This window comes from Prunus dulcis, chromosome 3 (assembly GCF_902201215.1).
Source record: "Prunus dulcis chromosome 3, ALMONDv2, whole genome shotgun sequence".
In the NCBI taxonomy this organism is placed as follows: Eukaryota; Viridiplantae; Streptophyta; class Magnoliopsida; order Rosales; family Rosaceae; genus Prunus; species Prunus dulcis.
The window spans coordinates 19338937-19358004 of NC_047652.1; the positions used below are offsets into that span (position 1 = coordinate 19338937).

Here is a 19068-nt window from a genome sequence, read left to right on the forward strand (position 1 = left end):
CAAATATGTTGATCTAGGCACCTCCAGAATCGTGTAGGTATTCGCGGATCGTGACTCAGAGTCCCGGATACTCCGATTGAATGACTTAAAGTTTGTGTAAAATGATAACCGTCCGATCGCGAGCGATCCGACCTTTCGATTTAGACCAAACTTACAGGACATGTATAATAAAACTTGTGGAACTCATAGAAACTTTCAGATTGGGAATCTGAGGTCGTGGGCCCCATAGGCCTGGTTGACTAAGTTTGGGGAGTTTGACCTCTCGGTTGACTATGAGTCTTCTGAGATAGTTTCACCCTTGATTTATGAGTCCAGACTATTATTTGAATTATGTTGATTATATTGGAAATATGAGATTGTTTTATAGTATCGTATGAAATTCTTGAATATTAGTTTGATAATTGAAGTTATGGAATGAATTAGCATGGGATATTTGATTTATGGGTTGTGAAAGTGAGTCTCGTGTCTCGGCAATGATTATTAGTAAATAAGGGGACATTTGTTTTTAAGTGTACTTCGTTCTTCTAATATGGAATTTCTTGTATAGTGAGTTTTGATTGAAAATTGATTCAATATGGTTAATGAGGATATGAGATCTCTAAAGGTTATTATTTATCATTAATTAATATTATTATGATTATTATTAAAGTATATGGATTGGGTGATATCGGGTTATTTATGAAAGTCTATTGTTTTAATTGTGGAATACAGTATTTGCTAAAATATGAATATAGTTTGAATACTTTGGGTTAGGTTTTATTCTTCTCCATAAGGAGGTATATATAAGAGTGTACATGAGTGCTTTACAAGGAAATAGATATAGTAATCAATTAGGATAGTATCTCCTAATTATACAATGATTTGTCAACTATATAGAATAAGAAAGTAAATCCCTTAATTAATTAGGAGACTCACGTCAACATTTCTCCACAAGTTTGTGCATATATGTCACCAATGCCCAACTTGGTAAGTGAGTCATGAAATACTCTGCCACAAACAGCTTTTGTTAAGATATCTTCCAGTTGATCTTTTGATTTTACGAATGGTAAGCAGATGGTCTTCTTCTCAATTTTTTCTTTGATAAAATATTTATCCACCTCAACATGTTTGGTTCGATCATGTTGAACTGGATTATGGGCAATATCAATAGCTGACTTGTTGTCACAATGTAACTCCATTGGCTTTTCTGGCTTGAAGCCCAATTCTGTCAATAGTCTTCTGATCCATAGTAATTCAAAAATTACGTGAGCCATTCCTCGATACTCTGCTTCTGCACTAGACCAAGAAACCACATTTTATTTTTTTACTTTGCCAAGTGACTAGGTTACTTCCCACGAAAGGAAAGTAACCTAAAGTAAAGCCTCTATCAGTAATGGAGCCAGCCTAATTAGCATCTGTATATCCAACAACTTCAAGATCTCCATTTTTTTAGAACATTAATCCTTTCCCAGGGGCTGACTTTAAATATCTTAAGATTCGATCAACAACATTCCTATGAGAAACACTGGGTGAATGCATAAACTGACTAACAACACTCACAACATATGAAATATCTAGTCTTGTGTGTGCTAGGTATATCAACCTTCCAATAAGGCGTTGGTACTGTTCCTTATTGGTTGATTCTTGGTCCATGTCTTCACACAACTTGTGATTCATCTCAATGGGTGTGTCAACATGCTTATATCCAAACATTCCTGTTTCAATGAGTGGATCCATTACATACTTCCTTTGAGACAGAAATATACCTGTTTTTGACCTTGCTACTTCGATTTCGGGAAAGTACTTCAGATCACCTAAATCCTTCATCTCAAATTCCTAAGACAAATTACTTTAGTTGCTCTCCTATGTCGTTTCCAGTTACAACTATGTCATCTACATAAACAATCAATGCAATAAGTTTTCACTCACCACTCTTCAAGAATATGGTGTGATCTGAATTATTCTGTGTATATCCAAAATTCTTCATAGATTTAGTAAATCTGCCAAACCATGCCCTGGGAGATTGTTTTAATCCATATAATGACTTCCTGAGCTTGCAAACTTGATTCTTCTTGTCATGAATTGAATTACATCCTGGGGGTAAGTCCATATATACTTATTCTTCCAAGTTTCCATGTAAGAATGCATTTTTGACATCAAACTGATGTAGTGGCCAATCGAGATTTGCTGCTAGAGACAATAGGGCTCTATTAGTGTTAATCTTGGCTACTGGGGCAAAGGTCTCATGGTAGTCTATCCCATATCTCTGTGTATCCCTTCGCCACCAATCTAGCTTTATATCTTTCAATGGATCCATCTGCTTTGAGTTTCACAGTATAAATCTACCTGCATCCTATTGTCATATTTCCATGAGGTAGGGGCTCGAGTTCCCATGTAACATTCTTTTGGAGAGCTCGCATTTCTTCATTCATTGTTTTTTTCCATTTTGGGTCTTTTAGTGCTTAAGTTACTCTATCGGGAAGAGCCACGTCAGCCAACTGCTTCACATAGTGCACACATGACTCTGATAATCTGCTGAGAGATATATAATTATTAATGGGGTATTTCCCTTTGGCTTTAAGATCTGCTTCATATTGTACTCAAGGTTTGCCACGGCTTTTCCTTTCTGGAAGCTGATATGTAGGCTATATGCCTTCTGAAATCAAATTATCATGGGATATTTTATTAGTGTTATCAGTTTCAGGGAAATATGTTACCTGAATGACTTCCTTAGCAGGTGATTGGTGTGGTACTAGAGTTGAAGTAGGCAAAATCTCATCATGGGATATTTCAATTTCCTCATCCTGATTTTGACAGTGTGAAGACAATGAATCAGTTTCCTTTAGCGACCGGTCGCTGTCTGCTGGTGACGGGTTATTTTGAAGCAGGTTCTCCGGATTTGAAGAACTAAAAGGGGACAACCGGTTGTTTTCCATTGGCTACCGGTCATTTTGATGTAGAGTGACGTCATAAGGAAAAAATCGAGAATTGGAGCAATGGTGGATTCTCGATTCTCCTAATGGGCTGTTGAAAAATATAAGTCATGTTCCCAAAACACAACATCTATGAAGGTATAAACCTTCTGACTAGGAGAATGATAACACTGGTATCCTTTCTGATGAGGTGCATAGCCAATGAAAACACACTTTTCGGCTCAGGGATCCAATTTGCTTCGTTGGTGATCATGATAGTGGACAAATACAACACAATCAAAAATTCAGGGTTCTAGGTTTGGGGCGAAAGGTGTTTAGATATGGTAGTGAAGTGTTTGAAATGGTGTTTGAAAATTTAGGATACTAGAGGGAATCCGATTGATAAGGTATGCTGTAGAGACGACGGCTTTGCCCCAAAAGGATCCTGGCATATTGGCACCAAAGAGAGAGGCACGAACGACTTCCATAAGTGTCTGTTCTTTCTTTCAGCCACCCCATTCTGTTGGGGAGTGTAAGGGCTTGAGCGTTGATATATGCAGGGACGGACCCATAGTGGGGTCAATGGGGTCAAAAGACCCCATGGACTCCATGGAAGCAAGGTAGAAAGTGCCTTTGAATTGGGGTGTGACCCCATGAGAGAGAGGATTTGCAGATAGAGGAAGAAGAAGATGAACAGGGAAGCTCTGTTCTGTTTGAAAGAAGCTGGCCAAAACGGCGTCGTTTTGGCCAGCTTCTATTTTTTTTTAAAAAACAGACTGGCCAAAACGGCGTCGTTTTGGACCAGACGCGCGAATTTTTTTTTAAAACTCGCTGGCCAAAACGGCGTCGTTTTGGACCAGCGAATTTTTTTTTGATTGGTATAAATTTGTATAAATGGATGTTTCATTGGTATAAATTTGGTGTTGTTTTGATTTATTGGATGTTTCATTTATGAATTTTTTGTGGTTAATTGGTATAAATTTGGTGTTGTTTAGATTTATTGGATGTTTCATTTATGAATTTTTTGTGGTTAATTGGTATAAATTTGGTGTTGTTTTGATTTATTGGATGTTTCATTTATGAATTTTTTGTGGTTAATTGGTATAAATTTGGTGTTCTCTTGAATTGATTTTAGTTATTATTTTGATTAATTTATGTAGAATTATGGAAAGATTTTTTAAGAGAAAGTCATCATTGGGTAGTTCGGATAGTGTGGGTAGTTCAAGAACTTCAAGTTCAAGACAAAGTGAGTTAGATGAGGTTTTGGCTAATCTTCAGGCAGACCCGGGACTAGGAATTCGTATGATTGAGTATGATACTAATATTAGAGATGAGGTTCGAAGAGCATATCTACAAAAAGGACCTTGTCAACCTAGAGGTCATTCTTTCCCACAAAGTAATATCTCAGGAATTAATCGACGCTTCATTCCCCAATGGTTTGATGAATTTGATTGGTTGGAGTATAGTGTATCTAAAGATGCTGCATTTTGTCTTTATTGCTATCTCTTTAAATCCAATTTTGAACAAGTGGGTAGTGAAGCCTTCACTGGAGCAGGGTTTAAGAATTGGAAGAAAGGGAGAGAAAGAATGAAGGTGCATGTTGGACCGGTTGGTAGTGTTCATAATAAAGCTAGAGAAGCCGCTACAAATTTGATGAATCAAAATACACATATTGAAACGGCTGTGAGCAAACACTCTGAACAAGCTCGTATGGCATATCGAAGATGCTTAATTGCATCAATCAAGTGCACTAAGTTTCTATTGAGACAAGGTCTTTCTTTTCGTGGAAATGATGAAAGTGCCACTTCAAGCAATAGGGGAAATTACTTGGAGCTATTGCAATTCCTTGCAGACAATGATGAGAAAGTTAAAGAAGTTGTGTTGGAAAATGCTCCGGGGAATCTCAAGTTAGTAGCTCCAAAGATTCAAAAAGATATTGTCAATGCATGTGCCGGGGAAACACTTGATGTCATCATGAGTGATTTAAAAGATAGATTCTTTTCTATATTGGTGGATGAAGCACGTGATATTTTTGTGAAAGAGCAAATGGCTATGGTGTTGCGTTATGTGGATGACAAAGGGCATGTAATTGAAAGGTTTGTGGGGGTTCAACATGTTACCGACACCACTTCAAGTTCACTAAAGGATGCCATTGACATATTCTTTTCTTCCAATGGTTTGAGCTTTTCCAAGTTACGAGGACAAGGTTATGATGGAGCTAGCAATATGAGAGGTGAGTTGAAAGGCCTTAAAACAAAGATTTTGAGAGAACAACCTTGTGCATACTATGTTCATTGCTTTGCTCATCAACTTCAACTAGCACTTGTTGCCGTAGCAAAGAAGAATATTGATATTGCCTCTTTCTTCACAACCACTAATAGTGTGGTTAACCATGTTGGAGCATCGTGTAAGCGGCGTGATGCACTTAGAGCACAACTCCAAGAAGAACTTGTGATAGCTTTTGAAAATGATTGTCTTATAACGGGGTGAGGTTTGCATCAAGAAACAAGTCTCAAACGTGCCGGTGACACACGATGGAGCTCACATTACGGTACCATTATTAGCATCATTTCTATGTTTTCATCTGTGATTCATGTGCTTCAAATGATTATTGATGATAATCCCAATGATAGTGCCGGTGAAGCAAATAAGATTCAAAGGGAAATGCTTACTTTTCAGTTTGTGTTTCACCTATTCTTAATGAAGGCTATATTGGGACTCACAAATGATGTGTCACAAGCATTGCAAAAGAAAGATCAAGAAATTGTGAATGCAATGGCTTTGGTGAAATCATGCAAGGAAAAGCTACATTGGATGAGGAATAATGGGTTTGATGCATTGGTTGAAGAGGTGTCTTCATTTTGTGACAAACATCATATTGATGTTCCTACCATGGATGAGGCCTTCGTACTTCCAGGGAGGTCAAGGCGTAATGCTCCAATAAAGACAAATCGTCATCATTATCGTGTGGAGCTCTTTATTTATGTCATTGACGAGCAACTTACGGAGTTAGATGATCGTTTTAATGAGGTAAATACTGAGTTGCTTATTTGTTTGGCATGTTTGAGTCCAAATGATTCATTTGTAGCTTTTGATAAACAAAAGTTACTTCGTCTTGCTCAATTTTATCCTCAAGACTTTTCGGATGGGGATCTTTTGGCACTTGATGATCAACTTGAGCTTTATATTCATTATGTGAGTTCGAGTAGTGATTTCTCTGACTTTCAAGGGATTGGTGATCTTGCAAAAAAAATGGTGGAGACAAGGATGCATCAAACATTCAATTATGTGTATTTGCTTATTACATTGGCTCTAGTTTTACCGGTTGCTACTACTTCAGTCGAGAGGGCATTCTCCGTCATGAATATTATCAAAGGTCCACTTCAGAACAAAATGGGAGATCAATGGTTGAGTGATAGCTTGCTTGTTTATGTTGAGAAGGATGTTTTTGATTGTATTGAAAATGAAGCTATAATGCTACGTTTTCAAAATATGAAACCTCGTCGTGGCCAATTGTAATTTGTAATGTTGTTTTTTTACATGAATTATGAATGAATGTACTCTAGTTTTATTTTCAATGTTATTTTAAACTTTCAAAAAAAAATTGAACTTTTACACTATGACCCCACGACACAAAATTCCTAGGTCCGTCCCTGGATATATGATGCCATGATCTTGTAAGAACTGGTTAAGATCATAGTTGAGAAATTCTCCGTCATTGTCAGAACGAAGAACCTAAATTCTGGCATGAAATTGAGTCTCCACCATTTGGTAAAACTGTTGAAACCTGGAACTGACTTCCCCTTTAGTTTTGAGAAGAAAAACCCAAGTCATGCATGTGCAATCATCTATAAACGTGACAAACCATCGCGCCCCTACCGGACTGACAATTTTATCAGGTCCCCAAACATCAGAATGAACAAGAGAAAACGGAACCAAACTCTTATTTGAACTTAATGGAAACGGGACACGATGGCTCTTAGCCAATTCACACGTATCACACTGGAAGCTGGAAACATCAAGACTGAAAAATAATGATGGAAACAACTTTTTAAGATAACCGAACGAGGCATGCCAAAGACATTTTTGTCATAACCAAATTTTGTCTCTCTCCCTCTCAAGACGAGTTCCACTGGTTGTGAAAGCTTGACCAAGCTTGACCTCACTATCCGGTGCCCAGTCTAAATAGCAGAGTTTGCCCCGCCGAGTACCATAGCCAATCATCTTTCCTGTGAAGATGTCCTGAAAAAATACAATGATTTGGCCAAAATGTTACAATACACCCCAAAGTAGTAGTAAGTTGTGCAACAGATAACAAGTTATTGTCCAAAGATGGAACAAGTAATACAGAATCCAGATGTAGGGAAGTAGTGAGAGATAGATAGCACTCCCCAACCACGGGGGATGGGGTACCATTAGCATTGGACACCACCGATGAAGTGGATGATTTGCGACTAATAAGTTAGTTAGGATCAAATGTCATGTGATCCGTACCACCCGAGTCGATAATCCATGCGAATTTTTGAGAGGACGTATGAAAAGTAGAATCTTTGGTGGTGGCAATAGAAGCATGAGTCTAGGTAGCTTGGTTAGCAGGATTGACCGCATGCTTATGTGAGTCTACAATAAGAGGGAGAATCATATGGATTCCTGACATCGCAGCGGAAGTAAGATGTGATATGAGAATGTGAGGAATTGTGATTTGAGGAATTTGATTTAGGAATTGGATTTGAGAGTATGTGTATAAGATTTGAGGGTATGTGTTTAGGGATTTGGATAAGAGGATTTGACGACTTTAGATTTGAGGGATTTGGATTTGGGGAAAAATATGAGGAATTTGATTTAGGGTTTTGGATTTGAATATGAGAAATTTGAGATAAGGGTTTAGAGACAACCTAGGATCGATTGCTCTGATGTCATGCTAAAATATGAATATGGTTTGAATACTTTGGGTTATGTTTTATTCTTCTCCATAAGGAGGTATATATAGAAGTTTACATGAGTGCTTTACAAGGAAATAGATATAGTAATCAATTAGGATAGTATCTCCTAATTATATAATGATTTGTCAACTATATAGAATAGGAAAGTAAATCCCTTAATTAATCAAGGAAATAAATCTCCTTGATTAATTAGAAGACTCACGTCAACAATATTTTGTGGAAATTAAGTGTAAACAAGTTTTGAATACTATTTGAATTATTTTTTAGACACAAGGAATTGACGGTATAATGTAAGAAATAAATAGAAATTGATAGAGTTGACGGTACATTTCTGGAATTGACAGAAATTTAGTAGAATTGTCGGATCACGAATGGGCAGTAAGCCTAGGTAGAGAGTATTCAAGTTTTGAAATGTTTTAAACTAGAAATTGAGGATTTTATGATGGTATTTATGGGCGAAAGTTTTAATATATGTTTTCCTACTTAAGAGATAAGGATTAAGAGTTTTCTAAGTTTTAAGGATTTTGTATAATTCACGATTATTTTCTTAAGTGAAGTTTTATTTTACCATGTCATTACCTGATTTTATATACCCGTTTTGTTCTCCTTGTGTTTCTTTTCTAATTTAAAAGTTATTATCCTCTCAATATTTTCTTTTCATATTTGATTTTGCAAAATAAGTGGTAAATATCAAAGTTGAAAACATAACTTGTCAATAAAACAAAGAGAAAGAACTACGTGTGACTTGATCCCTTGTTAAAGGTTAGTAGGCAACTTAGAGTTACTAGGTGCAGCTATGAGACCAAGTGATTGAAAAGCTGTTCAGTTAAGTTATTTTGAAATCTGTTAATGTATTCATGTTGTTTCAAAAGTTGGAATCAGTTTCAGATGGGAGAACGGTTTATTTGATTTAAAGAGGCCTGAGGCCATAAAGATTTGAGGTTTGGTTGCATGAATACTGTTATTGTGTATGCTGAACGGTTGTGGATATTTAAATTGCCTGTTGTACAGGTGAAAAAGTTTGGGAACCAGCAATTTACAAGAGAGACTCTGCCGAATTTTCAACAAAAGTCAAACCTAAGGAATTATTTTTTAATTTTAGTTAGAATGGCAGTTTGGTCAAGTGTGATCAGCACCTGCCAGGTGTCGAGCACGTACAGGGTTCGGCTCAGATTCCAAAGAGGAATTTGGGTCAGGTCCTGTCATGCAAGCATTTAATAGATTCATTAATAGTTTATCTAATAGAGTGGGTAAATTGTAGGTTTTCCGCGAGTTAGAGTATGTCTTGTAAGGCCATCTCCAACCCATGAGGCTAAACCCAAAATATCCCAAATTATAGCCCAAAGCCTCTCCCAACCCAAGAAAATGATGAGACCAAAATTTAGGAAAACCCAAACTTGGACTAAAATAGCAGTCCAAGTATTGCTTGAACCCAAAAATATTCAGTGGAGCCCACCTACAGCTGGCACATCCCATGTGCATCAAAAAACAGATTGGGGCCCGTGCTGGGGCCCACGTAGCAGTCTTTGTCTGCTAGCATGACGCAGCAGGTGTCACATGTTCGCACCAACTTATGTTGCCATTGCAATTCAAATTTCATTTTTTTTTAAAAACAATTCTAATAGTAACTTAAATCAACGATCTAGAATAAATCAAAGCTATTTTAACTGTAAAAAAAGAAAGATCCAACTGTTGAAATTTAAATCCAATGGTTAATATAATATTTTTAATTAATTTAAATCATATCCAACCCCAAAACTCACTCCAAACTATATAAAATACTCACCAATTTCTCAATTAATCTACCAAAAATATTTTTTCTATTTCTAATTTATTTCTCCTTTGTCAATTTCATCAATCTTCTTTCATTCTTATACTTTTGATATTATTTCAAGCACATTATCTTCTTCATTCTCATACTTTCATATCATTTCAAGCTTTTAATGGATAAATGTGGCAATGCCATCTTTTTCTTTATGTTGGATGATGATTCAGATGATGACGAGCATCATCAGAGAGTGATACAAGCCATTATCCACCATAATTCACTAGAGAATGAAGCTACCAAACATGGTGGGTCGGTAGTCGGTCATGAGTACAAGAACCGTGAAAAGAAAGATCACCATTGCAATCTCATGTCCAACTACTTTGTTGAAAGGCCACATTTAATACTACGAACTTTCATAGGCAGTTCTGAATGCTGAAAAAGTTGTTTTACCGCATCTTGAATGATGTTGTCAACCACAAGCCATACTTTCGCCAGAAAAAAGACGGACTTGGCCGACAAGGGCTATCCCCTATGCAAAAGTTAACCGCTGTCTTTAGTATGTGCGCATGGGGATGCTTGGATGACGCGACCAACGAGTACTGTAGATTGAGTGAAAGCACAGCTCTTGAATCACTCCGTAAGTTTTATTGCACTGTTGAAGCCGTGTATGGACAATGGTACCTTAGGTCTCCAAATCTAGCTGACCTTTACAAGCTATTGCACAAGGCAAGCCATTGAGGCTTCCCAAGCATGTTAGGAAGTCTTGATTGCATGCATTGGGAATGAGAGAACTGCCCGTCTTCTTGGGCATGCCAATTTACCGGTCACAAAAAAAAAAAAAAAAAATCCACTGTTGTGCTAGAGGCCGTGGCCTCATACAACAAATGGATATGGCATGCCTTTTTTGGAGTCACTGGATCCAACAATGATATCAACATTTTAGCTCGTTCTCCATTATTCAATGATGTGGTACATGGAGTGCTCCTCATGTTGAAAATATTGTCAATGGAAATCAATACCATTTGGGCTACTATTTGGCAGATGGGATCTACCCCCGTTAGGCTACTTTGGTGAATACCATTTCTTCTCCTGATGACCTAAAGAAGAGGCTTTTTGCACAACTGCAAGAAGCGTATAGGAAGGATGTTGAAATAGGATTTGGAATACTACAGGCTCGATGGGCTATTGTTCGAGGCCTTGCATGTATGTGGTGCAAGGATAGCCTCCACTCAATCATGATGGTGTGTATAATTTTTGCACAACATGATTGTGCTGGATGAGTACGAATATGTAGGGATCTGATGAAGAGGATATGTGTCCACAACGATCTAGGAGAGCTAGAGCAAGACAATATGAGCTGGAGTCAAGCATTACATACGAGTACCACCAAGATAGTCAGACTCTCTCTGATGACATGATTCGTCATAATAGAGTTCGATCTCCACATGTGCATCAGAGTCTCCTACATGATTTGATCGATCATCTTTGGAGGAGCTTTGGAGACAGTGAATGAGGTCGGCAATTGTTTCAATCCTCGTTTTGTGTTTTAATTATCTTGTGTGTGTTTTTTTTTATGTTGTGTGTTTTCTTCTGGAATAAAATTATATTTGTGGAATTTTAATTTTTTTAGGTCAAATTGTTCAAAAAATTAAACTATGACGTTATTTAAAAAGATTACATGAAGAAAAGTTTTCCATTAAAAAAAAAAAAAAAGACTTAAACCATTCTTAAATAATTTAATAAAGTTGCAGACTTAAAATTTAAGTCCAGATGGTTGGGAGGAAAAACAATTTGAGTCCGGGTAAAACCCAAATAGTTACTTTTTAGGAGGGGAAAAATTTGGGTTTAGCCCCTTACGAGTTAGAGAAAAGAATGCCTCCAAAGGTGGGTATGAACTTGAAAATGACCCATAGTTTGGGGATCTTTTGTAGTTTGTAAAAAAAAAAAAGAAAAAAAAAAGGGAAGTTTGTGTGAGTTTATTATTAGTTAATAAATGATGTATGAACTTGAAAAATGCCCATAGTTTGGAGGTTTTATGTAGTTTAACCCCCTTCTTTTTTCTTAAAATTTCTGACAAATAAAAAACCCTTTTTTCTTTTTCTCTCTGTCTCTGTTGAAGCCGCCGCAGAAGCACCATATAGGTCAGTTCATTATTCTTTAGTGTTCCGCTGGTACTGATTTCACAGCGCCATCTGCTTTGCTTTCCCTTTTCTACTCATCTTTTTATTCCCTTTTATTCCAAATCTTGTTTAACATTATGACTTAAAACTGGAAATACCTCTTTTATTTTGGTGCAGATATTGTTTTCAGTACTACAAAGTTTATTGCTCTTTCTTTTTATTCAACGCAATTTCAATTGCTTTCTTTAATTTAAGAAAACTGATTAAGGTTCGATTTTCGGTGCAGAATTTTTGTTGTCTTCGAAATAGTTAATCTTATTGTGTTGTGTATTTGATTCAGAAGATACAGAACCCAGATGGGTCTATTAATTAGTAATTTTGTAATTGCAAAAGTGGAATGACTGACAGAGAATGTGTCTTAGGCTACTAGGTATTGGTTTAGTACATGTTGGTTGGTTTATGAGGGTTTAAGATGTAATTGCAAAGTATTTGATACAATTGCAAAATATATTTATATTACATGTTTCTTCGCGTGCTCTCATGTAATGATTTTATTGGTGATGAATTAACCTACTATATCTTTTTCTGCATTACATTTGACTTTCAATGTGTTATGTATGGCCTCTGCTACTTAATGACCTTCTGCTGCATAATTTTGTTGGGTGGTTTGATATTCTTTACTACCTTTTGAGTTATAGTTTACATATATTTTGGTTGTTGAGGATTGTAGTGAGCTTGAATCTGTTTATCTATTTCTTAATCTCTAGAGTAATGTACCCTTAATAGGTTTTTTCTTCTTTCTTTATGATATTCTCTACTAGTGTGGCCCTTAATTACTTGTGTTTAAGTACCTCTCTCTCATTTGTATCATTGTTGTCCAGCTTGCACATGGAGGGGGAATGTTCGATGTTGGTAAAGCAGGAGACCTCTTATAAATCTGTGTTCATAGTGGCACAACATTTTGGAAGACTATATGAAGGTGTGTTATATGAAGTAAAAATTGAACAAGGATCAGGAGCAATTATAAGGGGAAGACCAGGCAGAGCACTCGTGGGTGAAGAAGATCGACCCCCATTGCTTAATCCTGTAAACAAGATCTTTGGTGAGAGCGATATGGTTAAGCCGTACAGTTGTCGTTTGGTGGCTCTGAGGTTCAATGGATTGTCCAAGTTATATATGTTGTTAACTGCTCGCGATGTCCTTAGGCACAGCCTTAGGTCCACCACCACTGCCCCCGCGGAACCGGACTTGAAGGGACGTATTTTCGACACAGAGACCAAGTCATTCTATACATTTACGCACCCCAAATCATTTAACCGATGGTCAACTTTGATGTCTGCGTATAACAAGCTTTATCATCTTGGAATTGCAGATTCTTGGTCCCTAAATAATCCAAGGGTAGCCTTTGAGCGGTATGATCCCTGCAATGACTGTTGGGAGCCCCTGCCATCTGTTCCCTTTGCACTCTATAAGGGCAGAGGAGGGATGGCTGGTTATGCTGTTTGCGGAAATAATATTTTGCTCTCATCGAGTGCCGGCAAGAGTTTCATTGCTTTTAATCTGAAGGAAAATAAATGGTATCCTGTCTTAGCTAAGGGGTCTTTTTCTTTCCGCGGGAGGGCTGTGGTTGTAGGCAATACCATCTATTGTTTATTAACCCTCCATCATGGGAAGGTTGCAAAGTTTTCCTTTGATCCTAGTACGTATTCTATAAGCGGATCGCAGCGACTTTATGGTTTGGAATACAACAAAAAGCATACGTACAACGGATATTTTGAACAGTGCTCAGAGTATATGGTTCATCTAGGGAACTTGGATTTTTGTCTTGTCCAGAGTGGCACTGACAGCAATTGTTGTGGTCGTCAACCCATTTGGATCACCACGTTCCAAATTGTCTCTGAAGGAGGAAAAAGCTCTATCAACACCTTGCATTCAACTGTTTATGATGTGGACCTAAATGGCGCGCACAAATTCTTAATTGGTTTCAGCTTCACTCCGTTAGTTACTTTCCTTCTTGTTTGTCTTTAATTCTTCTTGCCCCTATTCATTTAATATACTTATTTGTATGACTTTTTATTTTCTTATGATTTAGAGATTGCGAGGATAACGAACCCAAAGGAATAGAAACTAAGGTGAAACTAATACATGTAAGTATATGCCATAAATCAAATTGTACAAGTGTTTTGAGTTATAATTTCTGACAACATGTGGTTGGGTTTCACAGGGACCACTGGAAAAGAGATACAAACGGAAAGGACACTGCAAGCTCGGGATCAAGCCCAGGACCAAGCGCACGTCTAGAAAATCCTTTGGCCTCTGTTTGAAGAGAGGCCTCATCACTTTGGGCAAACTCTGAAGTTCTGAAGTTGATTTGGTTGAAAACAACTTATTTAATTTTTTTTGGTTGAAAACAACTTAATTTTTGTGTTCTTAGGCCATCTCTAACCCATGAGGCCAACTTACAAAAATCCCAAATTATAGTCCAATTCATCTCCCAACTCAAGAAAAGTAAGGAGGCAAAATTTGGGAAAACCCAAACTTGGGGCCAAATACCAATCCAGTTATTGCCTGAATTGGAAAACTTTTTGGTGGAGCCCACTTAAGGCTGAGACATGCCATTTTCAAGGAAGGGTGATTGGGGCCCACGTTGCTGGTTCTGCAAATTGTGTCGCGCCACTTGTCAAAGGTTGGGGATTTAGCTGTTGGAATTAAATAATGACACAAATTTTTTTCTTTTTTTTGTTTATTCTAATGGTATCCTAAAACAACGATCTAGATTAAATCCAAGCTATTTTAACGGTAAAAAAAAAATCCAACGGCTGAAATTGAAAGCTAACGGTCGAAATAATATTTTAAATTTGTAATAACCTCAAAAAATAATACTTGGTTTTATTATTTTTGTGGAAAATCTTATTAAGTTGTGTGACTATATCGGTGTTTTACGAATTTGGTTTGATGTGAAAATATTGGAATTAAGTGACTTAATCTCAAATTTGGACTAAAATGTCCTTATGATTAAGTTTATGATTTTTAAAAGGAAGTACAAGAAATTGAGTGAGAACTTATAAATTTTTAGATTTGAAATTGAGCTTGATCTCACGAATGCGTAGGCGCAAATGGTTTGTAAATCCGAGTTGAAACGAAGAAGTTATGCTCGTTTGAAGTTCCAAGGACTTAATTGCAAACCGATTATTTGCTTATAAATTACAGAGGGACATTGTTGAAATTCAGAAATTTCAATTTGTCCCGGAGATTTGAGAGCTAATCGGAGAGGTGATTTCCGGCGGCTCCGAAGACGGCGTATGGCGGCGGTGATCGACACCACCAACCCAGATCGAAAGCTTGTTACCTCATGAGCATAACCCAAGAAGAATCGAGTCCATCATATATGAAATGAAGGAACGATGATGCCGTGACGTTGGTTCGTCATTAGTGAGTCAACTAATTCAACCGGCGGTTTGAGCCACTTACGCTTCGAATAGGACCTTGAGGTAAGAATTAAAGTTGTTTTACTCAGTGTTACGAACATTTTGGTATAGGTCTTGACCAGCGATTCTAGGGCTGGTCTGTCGATGGAATAGTGCCCCGAACCTAGGGATGGCAACGGGTCTGGTAGGGGCCGGGTATGACAATACCATCCCCGTCCCCGCTCTCCATCCCTGCCCCCATCCCCGAACCAATCCTCATTTAATAGGTTTCGGGGAATCCTCGTCCTCGTTCCCGTCGGGGGACTATCCCCCATACCCGCCCCGAATCCCCGATTTTTTTTGCACAAAAAATATTTATCATATATTTTAACATTAAGTTTCATATTAAATTATCATTCAACACATCCAAATTAACTATAAAGTTCAACTCAACTATTCAAAATCACATCAATATGAAATTCTCGAAAAGATTAGGAAGAATTAGGAGAGAGAGGTTAACTTAGAGTTAAACATAAATATTATAATTAAATATTTATTTATTTAAATATAAACATATGTATTTTCAGGTCAGATTCGGGGATGGGGACGCCAATACCATCCCCTCCCTATACCCGTCCGGGATTTTTTAAGTTCGGGGATCCCCATACCCGATAACCATTTGGCCCTGAAATCTCCCCCCATTAGGGTCGGGGACCCGACAGGGACCTGGCCCCGCCGGAATTTTTGCCATCCCTACCCTGAACCACCACCGGAGGTGGCGTCCTGTGGCTGCGCGTGTTGGGGATTCTGAGTTAGGGGTTTTGAGACAAATTGTAGTCCTAAAGGTACTGAGCATGGTGGTATGCTTAAAGTGTTGAGATTCCATCGTTTGGTCGATGATCGGAGCCTCACAAATCTAGATCATTAATCGAAGATGATCGGACCGTTGGATTGTGTCCTATTTTAATTATGTTGTAGCTAGTTAGGAGTCTGCAGGTACAGACGAATTGATTATCGGACGTCCTGATCTAGAATGATCCGACTCTTGGATCATGGCCAAATTGTTATAGGGTGATGTCGAGATTATTTAGAGTTCATTGGTGCAATCAGATTTGGAATCTGAGGTTGTGGGACCATGGCGGATTTTTGGGGTGTCTGTTCGACACGTGGGACCTATGGGACTCGTGGGTTCCATGGGTCCGACCCAAATAGTGACCTTTTGGACAACGGGTGTCATTGGTCATGTTTTGACGTCGACAACATGTACGTCACAGTTTTGGAGTTGGTTGGATGAGATTTGAATGCTTTGGACCCCTGGTTGGTCCAAAGCGCATTTTCGTCATTAGATGCGAAATCTTGAATTTTGGAGTTTTTTGCTAAGTTGAGTTATGTACTTTGCTTAGGTACTGTTGAGGTTCGAGATTGAGGATTCATTGAGTTGTTGAAGACACAACTTGGATGAGAGGTGAGTAAAACCATCATAATCGTGAGTAAAATCATGAATTATTACATTTATTATAATGTGACCTTGGATAATGTTAATGGCTATAATTAACATGTTGTTTGTGATTTTGTAAAATGTTTTAATTGATTTAAAGCACATGATGAACTTGTTCTTCAACGGTTCATGAAGTAAGTGAAACATATTTTGTTTTGAATTGATTCTTTTTATTGGAGATTTTGGTGTTGAACCATACAACATATGTTGTGGATGTATGGTGGAAATTCATTCGTGAGTAACCACATAAATATATATAATAAATATATATTGCTCTGATTGGTGTATTTGGCGATAAAACAATGTTTGATGTGAAACGACATTTTATATTGTTTTGGTGTTGGTGGATTTAGGGGAGAATACCTTGAATCCCTTCTGAGTTTGTCAGGTGGGCATTCTTGTGGCAAATAATGAGGGATAAATTACCCTAGGGAGCAAGACTCAAGAACAGTTAGAGCTCTAGTCTAGCGCTCTCTAGTACTCATGACTGAACTGTAATCATGAGTAAATACACGGTTCGGCTTAAATTGTAAAGTGGAATTTGGGTCTTGTCCTGTCAAAAATAGACTTAAACCATTCTTGAACAATTTCATAAAATTAAGGACTTAAAATTTGAGTTTGAAGGGTTGGGGGAAAAAACGGTTTGAGTCCGGGCAAAACTCAAATGGTTACTCTTTTGGGAGGACAAATTTGGGTTTAGGACCAAATAGGTTGGAGAAGACCTTGTTATGGTTCTTGATCTTTAGAGAATAAAGGTACATGAAAGAAAGTGGGAGGGGTCCAAGGGGAAAGAGAGAAGATAAAAGGAAGAAAATCTTCCTTGCCAACAAGTTCTCTTTCATAACTTATTAATCCAAGTAAAGTAGAAACTAAATATCACTAAGTTGTTAAAATATACACTTTGTTACTCCTTTCCATAAAAATGAATTCAATCTAAATATTGAGACATAGGACACCCAAAATATACACCCTAAACGAATCATGCAATTTTTACTGTGCACGTATTCTGCAATTTTTCAGTGTCTCACATTCTACCTTTCTCAGAAAAATCCCTTCCTTGAGGTCTACTCAAGACACCCACACTACTCAAATAGTGTGGATACTTTTCTCTCATGTCGGACTCGAGTTCTCAAGTTGCTTCTTCAACTCCGTGGTGTTGCCATTGAACTTTGACAAGTGGTATACATCGATTCCTAAGTTGCTTGGTTTCGAAGGCCAAAATTGCAATTGGTCCTTCCAGATAAGACGTATCATTTTGCAGAGGCAAGTCGTCCCAAGACATCACTTGTTGTTCCGTACTACTCTATAATTTTCGGCATATGATTATAGCGTAGTATGATACTACCACGTTAGCATATGATATTCCCAGTCAAATTTTGTCATGTGTTCCATTTGAAAGAAAATTAAAACTATTTTTACAGATGGACTTTGAATTCCAATTTTCCCTTTAAAATAATTTTTCTTTTTTTTAAAAAAAAAAAAAGAGGAAAGAATACTCTAGGCAGCCAATCTCGGTAGTAAACCTACCATACCCTACCGCCTCCTCCCTATCTTTTCCTTAGGGCATTTCCACCCATAGTGCCATGGCAAAGTGTAAGGGTACGTAAGGACAGACACTATTCACATAAATAGGTGGTACGGCAAGTTGTGTTTCCACCCATTACCATGACAACCCAAGGGCAACTACTATTTACGTAGGATTATTTTAATAATAATAAAATTTCAAGGTATGTATACAAAAATTTCAACTTTGGCTTGAACAGAAAGGTTGTTGTATTGTTATCCTTTAGTAAACCGCCAATTACTTCATCCAATAGAAGTAAAGGTGTAGCCGACATTCCTTTAGTATAAATAGGAATGCAATTCTTTCACTTTGAAACGCACGGCATGCATGGTTTGCATGGGAAAAACATAAGAGTTAAGAAAGGGAAATACTAGAAAGAGAGAATTTGAGTGTGGATGCAATGGAAAATTGGGAATCATCTTACATTTTTTGTAAAAGCGTTAGTTTTGAGGTAGGGATATCTTGGGACCTTTGCAGAAGATTGATTTAATTAAATTTCGTGAGCTCTATATTATGTGTGATATTATACCGGATGTTCTTGATATTATATAATATTCTTGATATAGGATATTAACGTATTGTGAACTATATGAATAATGTTGGCATAATTATATATACATTAGTGATGTTTTAAATGGTTACATTGTTGTGAGATACATGAGATATGTGAAAGGCATAATTATATCATGTCATGGAAATTGGTCGGAGTTGTTGGAAAAGAGGGTAATGGAAATAGTCTTTTATGTAGTTGAGTCTAACTCTTGGCAGGTACTAGGTCTCAGGGATCCTACAGTGCACATGATTTTTATTGGATGATTCGGAATTGGCGAAAGAGAGTTAGACAAGATGACTAACAAAAGGGAAACTATGGGATGAT

At 37.4% G+C, this 19068-nt stretch overlaps 3 protein-coding genes across 3 annotated transcripts; all 3 read left to right on the plus strand.

The window, feature by feature from the left end:
- The first annotated feature begins 4055 nt into the window (after nt 1–4055).
- LOC117621937 (zinc finger MYM-type protein 1-like) lies at nt 4056–5381 on the plus strand. Its single transcript, XM_034352465.1, has one exon. It carries the CDS (start codon nt 4056–4058, stop codon nt 5379–5381), a length of 1326 nt encoding a protein of 441 aa, XP_034208356.1.
- Nucleotides 5382–5495: 114 nt separating this feature from the next.
- Nucleotides 5496–6410, plus strand: LOC117621938. The gene has a single exon (XM_034352466.1). It carries the CDS (start codon nt 5496–5498, stop codon nt 6408–6410), a length of 915 nt encoding a protein of 304 aa, XP_034208357.1.
- A 5260-nt stretch (nt 6411–11670) lies between these two features.
- LOC117622542 lies at nt 11671–14533 on the plus strand. The gene is made up of 4 exons (XM_034353263.1): nt 11671–11743; nt 12604–13719; nt 13815–13869; nt 13947–14533. The coding sequence occupies exons 2-4, from the start codon at nt 12611–12613 to the stop codon at nt 14076–14078; spliced, it is 1296 nt and encodes a 431-aa protein (XP_034209154.1). The 5' UTR covers nt 11671–11743; nt 12604–12610; the 3' UTR covers nt 14079–14533.
- The last annotated feature ends 4535 nt before the right edge of the window (nt 14534–19068 follow it).